The sequence below is a fragment of the Trachymyrmex cornetzi genome, unplaced genomic scaffold (genome assembly GCF_001594075.2).
Source record: "Trachymyrmex cornetzi isolate Tcor2-1 unplaced genomic scaffold, Tcor1.1 scaffold58, whole genome shotgun sequence".
NCBI classification, from domain to species: domain Eukaryota; kingdom Metazoa; phylum Arthropoda; class Insecta; order Hymenoptera; family Formicidae; genus Trachymyrmex; species Trachymyrmex cornetzi.
Genome location: NW_017299893.1, coordinates 663,693 through 674,145, shown reverse-complemented (window position 1 = coordinate 674,145; position 10,453 = coordinate 663,693). Strand labels below are relative to the sequence as shown.

The 10,453-nt window shown below is 33.0% G+C and overlaps 1 protein-coding gene across 1 annotated transcript in view; it reads left to right on the top strand.

Moving 5' to 3' along the window:
- Positions 1–3,291: 3,291 nt before the first annotated feature.
- The window catches only part of LOC108766385 (membrane-bound alkaline phosphatase-like), a 98,517-nt gene continuing 91,355 nt past the window's right edge, over positions 3,292–10,453 (top strand). The window contains exon 1 of the mRNA XM_018515647.1: positions 3,292–3,377. Within this exon, the coding sequence (XP_018371149.1) occupies positions 3,293–3,377 (85 nt within the window). The 5' untranslated portion in view covers position 3,292. The remainder of the gene's footprint in view (positions 3,378–10,453) is intronic.

Below are 10,453 nucleotides of genomic sequence, written 5' to 3'. Positions count from 1 at the left end.
TATGGGATATCCTAAGCACTATCACTATTTGCAGTAAATGCTAGAAATGAAATTTTAAAAAATAACACATTTCTTTCTTGACCAATAATTTTAAAATTATAAATGATTGAGATTTTTCAGATTATTAAATGATATTTATTAAATGATATTTTTAATAAATAAATAACTACATGAAATAACTCATTTAATTTTAATAAATTTTTTTAACAGATTCTTTATTTGAATATAACGTGTATTTCAAATGACATGGAAAAAGCAAACATTTCTCCAACATTTATTCAGCTTGATAAAAACATTACTATTTATTGCTATTCAGAGTTCGTATACAAAGTAGACTCTTATATACATTAAAAAGAATAAGTAGAATAAAATCGATGCATCCATAATATTCACTGGCAAAGATCGGGAGGAAATTCTAAATTTTTCAGGGAATTAGGGAAGGAAATTCAATAGGTAAAAGATGAAATAAACATGAAATGGATAAGTGAAATAACGGACAGCGATATAGTGACAGATAAATTATGTAAACATAATCTTTTGCAATTTATCGTGAAACGAGTAAAAAATTAATATAACGTATTAAGAGAAGTATATATTACATGAGAGGGATAAAAAATTTATTAATTGACAATTCGTATATCAATATTTTTTTGTATTTAGATTTAAAATGAATATACTATTCTAAACGTTTACACACGTCTCCCCCTTTTTAAAGAATTTGAAATCACATAATACCACTTTATACGTGTTATTAATATATAGAATGACCAGGGAATTGTAATACTTTTGTTAAAATGATAGTTTGTATTAGAAAATAAAAGAAAACATAAAGTATGTCGTACTAAAGTATATGTCAGCATAAATCTAAAAGCGGAACAATTGCTACAAATCGTCGGTTATAAACCACTTTTTTTTACGTTTCACTCTAAAAAATATGGGTGTGACTTGCAACACCATATGCCGTGTTTATATAATTTTCACCCTGCAGGTGTTGATAAAACTGGTTGTAAATCCACACCACGTTGGTATCGATATCGATACCAGCGTGGCAAGAATTATAGGAACACCGCATGGTGGTAAATTCACACACCCATATTTTTTAGAGTCTATATATATCTATGTAGTCTTCAATTATGAAAGTTTTTCGTTTATTTCAAATAACCATTATACATCCCATTTTATTATTCGTCCGATGTAATAAAAAAGACTGTAAGTTCTCGTTTATGGAGGACTCTCGTCTGCGCCGGACGCGTAGAATTAAATGTCATGCCTTTATTTATCGGGATACCTAGATTGGATGAATTTCGCACCGTGCGATGGTGGTTGGCGTCCAGGTCGGCGTTTAGTAGCACGGATGCGAGGATCATTCGGGCTGGCACGGCTGGCGTCGTCGCAGCTCGGCCGGCGCGGCGCACCGAAAGCAAGAGAGGAACGGCGCGGCGGGCCCGACGGTACGCTCGCGTCACTGCGCCCGCGTCCGCCCGCACGCGCGCCAGTACTCCTGTCGGTCCCGCGTCACGCCAGACTCCCTTCACCCTCGCGCCGTTCCTCGTGGTAATCGTATCGTGCGTAGAACCGAGGATCCACATGTGACAGCCGATCAACGACAGATAGAATTTTCGCGGCGGTGACGAGTGTTATCGCGGCGAAAAAATCGATAGACGGTTGATGATCCTGTCGGATGAACGGTGTGATCGCGCGATCGAAGCGGATAGCGACGAGTTCTAGAACGCGATCGAACCTTTGTGTCGCAGCGGTACAATACACATGAGCCCTGTTAGAAAATTAGCTGGGATCGAAGAACCAAAGAATCGAGCGGAATTTGAAAAATGTGATGGGAGAGGCGAGTGAATGGAGAACGAAAAGATGGAAAAGGGCGCTCCTCGTGCTCCGCCTCGAAACCGATTAATCAAGCTTGGAATAGGGAGAGGAATGTGTTACGGCAAAGTTTTATCCTCCGATTAACGAGGAGTTGTGGAGCACGCGAGTTTGTCTTGTCGGAAGACCGTGATTACCATGTTACTTACGTGTCCCGACACGCGTGTAAATATTCGCGTTCAGGTACAGTGCAGGAGAACGGCTTTGAAGTTTTCGAAACATGGCACTCCGTCTACGGATAACGAATTTTAAGGTAAACGTCTGTTCTGCCCCCGCTTTGAGAGAGAGCTCTGATTATACGGGTACGAAAAGCAAAGTGATTTATGGTGGAAAAGAAGGACTTTTTGGAGGTGCGAGAAAAACGAGAACTTAAACACGCGCCCGTGTACAGTCATGTAGCAACTATACATCGAACCAAGACACGATTTGAACTTTAATCTACTTGAACTTTCTCGGCGAGAGTATCAATTTCGTCTTTTTCGCGCCCCGGGCATGGTCATTTTTTATAAGAAGCAACGAACTTTTATAATTACAGGCTAAATTATAGGCTGCCAGTTTTATGTAACATCGGATTCTCGTTGTTTCCTTCTGTGTCATATCTCTACTTATAATATAGATAGAGAGAGGAAAGATTCGATTAATGGGATATCACGCTGTACGCAGTGCAATCGAGACCAAAGTCTTCATTTTCGAGAACTTAAATCAACGACCGAGATGATGCATGTTACCGATGAATGATTTTGAAAAATCTGCAGCGTCGCGACATATATTTGGCGCCGGGATAGTCGAACGTCAGATCGATCTTTCCCTGGATCTCGTCGATGGGATTCGGTCGAGCGAGCGTGAGCAACCGACTGGCGGATTGTCCGTTTGCACCACGTTCAATCATCATGCCGAGCAGCGCATTCCTACAACGAGTATTACTCGCGATTGCGAGCTGCCGCGAATCGGATCGTCGAGAATTCCCGCCACGCGAGACAGCTCGAGTCGACGCGCCGGAAACGTCTGTCCCTTTAATTTTCTTCCCTTTATTCGATGTCCAGTGTTTGCTGTATCCTAGGTAGATGATATTGAGCGTACATGTTTTTGTCTTGTAACTCGACCGAACGCGCCGGATATTACGATTGCGTACAGAAAAGGTGAAACGAAGACGATGGATGTGGCGAGTTCCGTGAAGTAACACGAGAGTGACCGGATGAAAATAAAGGCGAATACGCGATGGTGAAATTTTGAACGCAACTCGAAGAGGGTAATACAGTGAGATAAGGGTACTCTGATTTTGTGAGTGCACCGTTGCTCGAGTCGGTAATTTTCACGGTGAATCTCGGTTCGCCTAGCGAAGGAACTGTGAACAGGGGTATGAGGAAGAAGCGTACGGATAACACGTAGCGATTGGCCCCTTCTCGTTTCGGAGATGCGGCGCTATCCACTGCATATCAACGTCGCCCTCACCGTCGTGTTACTGGCGATGTGTGCAACCGTGCGGGCCGGCAAACGAGGTAATAATTACTGAATATACTCCGTATATTTAGTTCGTAAAACCTATTTCGTAATTGCGGTGGTAACATCATGAAAATATTAAAAGCACGCACTTAATGCACGTATCCGGATAAAATAAAAATGCAGCAAACAACAACTGATATTTATCGTCATTTGTCGTCATTTTGGTATCAAACGTCATTTAACATCGTCAAAATAACGTCAAATAACGTCAGCTTATTTTTGAGGGAGTTAAAATGATATCATTATAATTTGATTTGTCACTTGTAAGTAAACTTATAGGTAACAAATAAGTTCATAATGACGTCTTTATGATAGTATTACACTTCTGTGTTCTATCTAGATGAAAGGAGTGAACTTATAGAAAGGAGAGAAATGAAAGTGATTACGTAAGTAATTATTTTCTTTCTACAGAAAGCATAAATTGCTTTTCGTTCGTTTATTATTTTGGGAAAACGTAATTTAGTAATTATACGAATACTTTTATAAGATATAAAGATAATTGTTATGTGATTTATAATGTTTTCATAAGTTTTTATTAGATTTATGTTTCGTATCTCTTGCATTTTTGTTTTAATTTTTCGATACATTTTTTAAATAATAAAATATTTTGCATAATTTAATGATAATCTATGTATCTTTAAAAACATTAATTAAATTTTTATTTTGCTTTCGTTAAAGTATAAAAATATTACAAAATAAATATTATTTTTAAATCAAAGTACGTATTTCTTCTAGATAAAATGGTCGTACACGGTCGTAGAGAGATTTTCGAATCAGAATAGGATTTTAAGTAAATCTTTGAATGTAAATTGTATCCATTCAGGATGTGTCACACTTCCCAAATTTCATTATTATTATTCTAAAGGAATAGTAGCTTTGTATTGAATATCGATCAGAAAAACAATTTTGCCAGTGGAAGGTATCTTATGGTCAGAAAACGGCTTTTCACAGTTTGCAGGTGCATATAGCTTCGCGATTCTTGGCAGACACAATGGACTCGCGTATTGTATCGTCGATTCGTTATCCTTACATTTCCGATTGAGATGGCTTTCGGTATGCTCGCCAGAGCAGAATTTTTCTTCCGCCGCGGTATACCGCCTCCATAACGACTCAGTTTGCAGGAAGCAGAGGATAGCTAAACTGTCACAAATATCGTATTTCGTGAGCTTTGTTATTCTGAAATTCGATCTAGATATTTTTAATCTCGAAGCATTGAATAGAATAAGATAAAGATTAGAGATCATAATTATTTTTATATGATATGAATATAAATACACGTTAAAATTACTATTCAATAAAACATTACGTTCACAGTAATATTACACTATATATGTATATTAACTACACAGTACGCGTCAAAGTATCCAATATTGATCAAATATTGTTACTGTTATTGTTAGACCAATATAGTATTATATTACTCTCTAAAGATTATATGTAGCTACAGTAGAAAAGATAACATAGATCATATTATATCGAATTGTTATAATTGTAATAAATTTAATGAAGCTTGCATAATCAAAAACATCATATGATAGATACATTTTGATATCAATACGTATCGAAATAGTGTAAATGGCATAATTGATCAAAATAACATCACTATTGTAATTGGAGTTGTTTTAGAATATCCTTCTTTGATAATGAGCATAATATGTCATCTATTTGCATTAATATATAATAATTAACTTTTCAAATTACTGTATAATTAGAAAAGAAATAGTTATTTATAACAAATTATATACACAAATTAATTCTTATTTATTTTATTCGGAAATATTAATGTTAATGTTAATAGAATAGTAATAAATATACTCGCTGATATGATTAATTAAAATAAAGTGCTTTAAATATATGCATATTTCAATTTTCATTAATTATTTTGAATAACGATATAATAATTGGTTATAAATACATAATTAATAAGAACATAATGAAACAAGATTTATTTGCTTTGCAAGGTGAATAGCTTTTGCCTTCACAAAAGCTGTCATGCTAACGCGTAATAATTTAACGCGTTAATTGAAGTTAAAATATAACGATTCAAGATATTTAGATTTATATATGAATAAAATGTTGATATATAAATCGATGGATAATGATATATAATTTTGAAAAGTAACCTGTAAGAATATTCGTAATTTTCAATAATTAAACGTCGTTTTACTCGCTTGCAGTGATAACGTCTCACTGGGTATGCGAAACTCTATGTCAATTAATTATTCTAACTGCAAGTTTAATGAACGTCACTTCGTCATCCCCATATCCTAGGCCGTATTCAGACGATCTAGTTTAGTTTAGCTTATAATTTATGCCTTCTGTACTACATAATACGCGTTTGCAACTTGATCAACCTTACATCACCGTTACCGTTTAATACATTTAAACTAGTACAATTTATTACTTAATACACTGTTATTTACCGAACTTTAACCCAATAGTTTACCTTTCTCCGTTGGATTGATTATTTTGTTTATAAAATATCGGCGGTACGCAAAAGTTCAATGAGTAATTCAATATCTATTTCACAATGCGGATATATTTTTAACAAGCTAATATGATTTTTATTTGACAAACTATATAGAAATTGTTATGCGAAATGGAAAAAGTTTGCCAAATTAAAATTAAGCGGATAGTTTGCTTGTTTGTTTAGACAAAATTGTTTGCGGGCATAAAGTGAAATATGAATACAGTTTACTAATAGTAAAACGTTAACAATTTTTTGGCCGTTTATTCCATATATGTACGTGGCAAATCTTTATACAGGAAGATCTTTAGACTTTTAAATATTCTTAAATTCAGCAGCTTTTGTGCAACGTGTACAAGTTTGATATCTAATAACAGTTTTCTTCGGGGAGTCTGGAGTTCTTAATAGAGCCAAAAGTTTTCACGTATAGGGGATACTTAATAAGTTGGACGATAATACCCAAACAACCCGATTTGCAATTTAATATAGGTATGCCAAAATATATCGATAAATCGAAAACTTATTTATAAAATATTAAGCGAAAAACTTTAATATAATATTAGTTTTAGGACAGTCATTGGAATTCTAATTAATGTTTTTTTCAATCGATATTTATTGGATAAACTTAATCAAAATATTGGTTATTAATTTTAATATATAATAAATGTATAATAAATTTTATAGCTTATGCTAAATAGATCAAATTGAAAGGATTTATTTCTTTTCAATGTTGAAATAATTCTTAATTTATAAATAAGTAAAATTGGGTTTTTTGTATTTAATTATCTAACTTTTTATATAAAATAAGACATATTTGTTATTAGCCTCAGAGATTTTAAAAACATATTATTATGTTTCATACAATAAAAATCACTAGGTGCCATTATAATATTATATATATTATCATTATAATATATATATTAAAAATTATATTTTACAATTATATATTATTTTATTATATATTACAAACATCAGTATTTCCCTGTCTTTCTCTCTCTCTCTGCAGAAATTTTCGGACTACGTCTCTCTTGTATACAGATTCAGTTGAATGTCTATCGAGTTGTTTATTTATTTAGCAACAGTGGCAGGTATAGTGACTATGGCAGTCGTAGTCCTATTTTAGTTAACGACACATGAGATTAGAACCAGTTTATTGCAGAAGCGTTTATTGAAATCGATAATGAACGATTTAGACTAACGTCACACTAATGCCATACGAACAATACATTGTCTGAACAGAGTGCATTGTGTGTGGGCTTCTATTTCCCCATTCAAAGCCGCAGTGAATAAAAGCAAACATTTCCACTTAAACTGAGTGCTATGGCAAACGTTTACCACGCAATAGTTAATCTCGAAAAAAACAGTAGGTATGTGATTTCATACTGTACAGTTATAAGTGACATATATATTGTAAATATTAGAAATTGATTGTTCTCTAAGGATCTAATTGTGAGGATGAAGATTCTCTAAAAACAAATAAAAGAATAGCTTTTTTTATTGACTTAAATTAAGGCAAAAGCTTTTTATATCAAATATACATATAAAGATTTCGCGATTAATATTTATAATAACGAACTTTAAAAATACATTATAATTTAAAATTACAAAATATTTGCATTTAAATATGATGTACAATTAGATATTATACGGTTCTATTTTTTATATGCAATATATTATATTCTGCTATAAAGTTACAGAACTCGGGATATGATATTTTTTTTATAAAAGTTGGAAGTATCAAATTATATTTATATTTAAAAAAAAATTTATAGTCGAATTTTATGTGAATAATTTGTCTTCGTCATTAAATAAAACAGACATTTTAATGAAAAGTATAATAACATTTCTGTATAATAATAGTAATATTTGTCTTTGAATTATCATAATTATCGCTATATTTTTCGCGCCAAAACAGAAACTTCTCTCACTGTACCAAGTGTGCTGCGTTAATTTATCATTAAATAAAATATATTATAATAATTTGAAATAACGCAGAATTTTAAATGATATATATTCAGACAACTCTTTATCTTTCATACAGAGCATAATGTGTACGCACATGTGTCACGGAGTGAGCTAATTTGGTTACTTTTTATTACGAGTGACACATACAAGAGGGCTCTTTATTAAAACGACGCATAAATGTGTTGCATTCCCAAGATATCAAGAAGCGAATTACGTTTGTATTTGCATTGTAGATATTTTAAGTATCTATTAATATACAAATTCTGTAAATATCGATTAGTTTTTCTAAAACAATCGTGCAATACCGCACATTGAATTCATATTAGAAATTTTTATATTTGAAGTGATTTGTGTATTTTTGATTTTCAAATTTTAACGTTATATATATTGAACTTTAAACTTTTAATTAGTAAAAAATAAGTTTAGTTATCTTTTTTGCTTTTAATTTATATTTTAAATAAATTTACAATATAAATGTTTGGTTATAAAAAACAGTAATTTTTTTTATCAGCCAATGATATTTTCATTGAAAAAGTAGTCAGTGATTTCGAGGTACCTTGTATTAAAATGACAATTGTACGTTAATGGACGTCTACCCGAAATAAGAATATAAACATTAATATAGCACTACCTTCTTATTAAATTAAAGCGTCTCGCATTTATCGCGAATAATCCAGCTATTCTACGTTAACTGCAACTCGTAAATCTTCATTATATATAATATGTTTTTTCTTCCGTTGACTGCACCGCCAAAGTCTTTTACGTGTTTCTTGACCGTTTGGTTTTATATAGTCGGTTTCCGCTTTGCCGAGATTGTATTCCTAATCTATGAATCTACAGCTGCATAACGATACCGTCTGTAATTGGAGCGAATCGCAGTTGGTGAACACAATTGCGCGGTGTGCTAAATGTAAAATGCTGCACGACGTCAACTGCAGGGCGTGTATACGATTTGTGCGTTAGTTGTACGCGCACATTGCAGTACAGCAAGTTGCAAAGTCTCCTTAGCAGCCCGCGGTTGATTATTATGCGAGCATGTGAGAATATGGCCAATTTTCATATGGTTTCGTGGCTTTACAAAGTACTGGTTTTGTTGAAATTTGCATTGAAATCTATGCATGGCAGTTTCAAATCGAGGGCTCACTTTTCAAATTTAGATACGAATGTTCTTAAATAGGTACTTCAATTATTAGATATACGCTTATATTGAGCACTTTTAAGCGAAATTTACTCGAATTAAAATTTTTAGATTCTATTATTAATGTCGAATTGCATTAAAATTCTGTCAAAATGAATTTAATTTGCAATTAAGTGGAATATGAGGTTTTATCTATCCGCGGTCTCGAAATTTAATTCACTAGAATCGCTTAATCTTTGACGTAATATTGTAGTAACGAGAACGCCCGCGAAATTCTCCCAAAGGGAATGTCCATTTATAATGTGGAGGTTGTAATTGGAACAAAATGGATTAAAAATTGAAATTAATGATATTAATTTATGTGCGCTTAAGGCATATTTAAAAAAAAAAGAGAAGAAAGGCATTAAAAATTTGAACATGTACTATTCCATTATTTTAGATAAGCTGAGAGATTCTAATAGAGTTTCCAGTCGTCACTTGTGAACATTCTTATTTTTGTCTTTTCTTCCAATCTCTTACGTTAGCAGAAAGTCTTGTTTTCTGCAATTTTCCATTTTCCTCGCATACGAGACGTACATAACTGTTATTCGGAGCAAAAAGATTATTACCGGTAATAGGGTCTCAATTGCTTTATCTGGTTGTTTTCTACCGGTGGAACTCAGTCTCCAGTCCAAATACTGAGTACAGTTGCAGGATTCGAGTAACCGCGTACAACGCTCAGGATAATTACACGGGGATGGCAGTAGTTCGTGTAATCGTGTATCACGTGTGGCTTCGCTGCTGATGCTGACGTTCGTATTACCGGCGGAAATGCCCGGGGAATCACTGATGAATTGACTTAACTATTAAACGTATTATGCACCGCATTTGACATACTGTCGCATAGATTCCAACGTTCTGTAAAAATATTATTGTAAAATGGGACAACTTTGACCCAAAATCGGGGCAACGTTGGCCCAAATAATTATTGATAATACTCTGTGACAGTATGCATGTTAAAATTAGGAGACGTCTTATTTCCCAGTTTTAGACATGTATGCTGTGTGGCCATTTTTTTTAAATTTGAGCAAAATTATCTTATTTTACAGTAGGTATATGTCATTTTTTCTGAAGAAACGGTTAAAGATTTTTGGCTATATAATATCAGCTAAAAGTATCAATTAAACAATCAGCTAAAATAAGCTAAAATATTGCCAACAAAAATTTTGATGATATTAGTCCATAAAGACAACTGCAAAATAAAACAAAACAACAAATAATTGGTTTGTAATGATTTATTTAGCAAAATGATCATATTTTTCTGTAGTTTTAAGTCAATAACTTTAAATGTGTAAGTGGATCCAAATAAACTTTTGCACGAATACTTATTATTGTTTGATCAGTATATATATATATATATATAAATATAAAGTTCAAATGTCATAATCGACTTGTGTAAGTGAATTCGTCAAGGTTTAATGCCAATCAAGTCTAAACACAGGTAATTGTTGTGTATAAGTCTT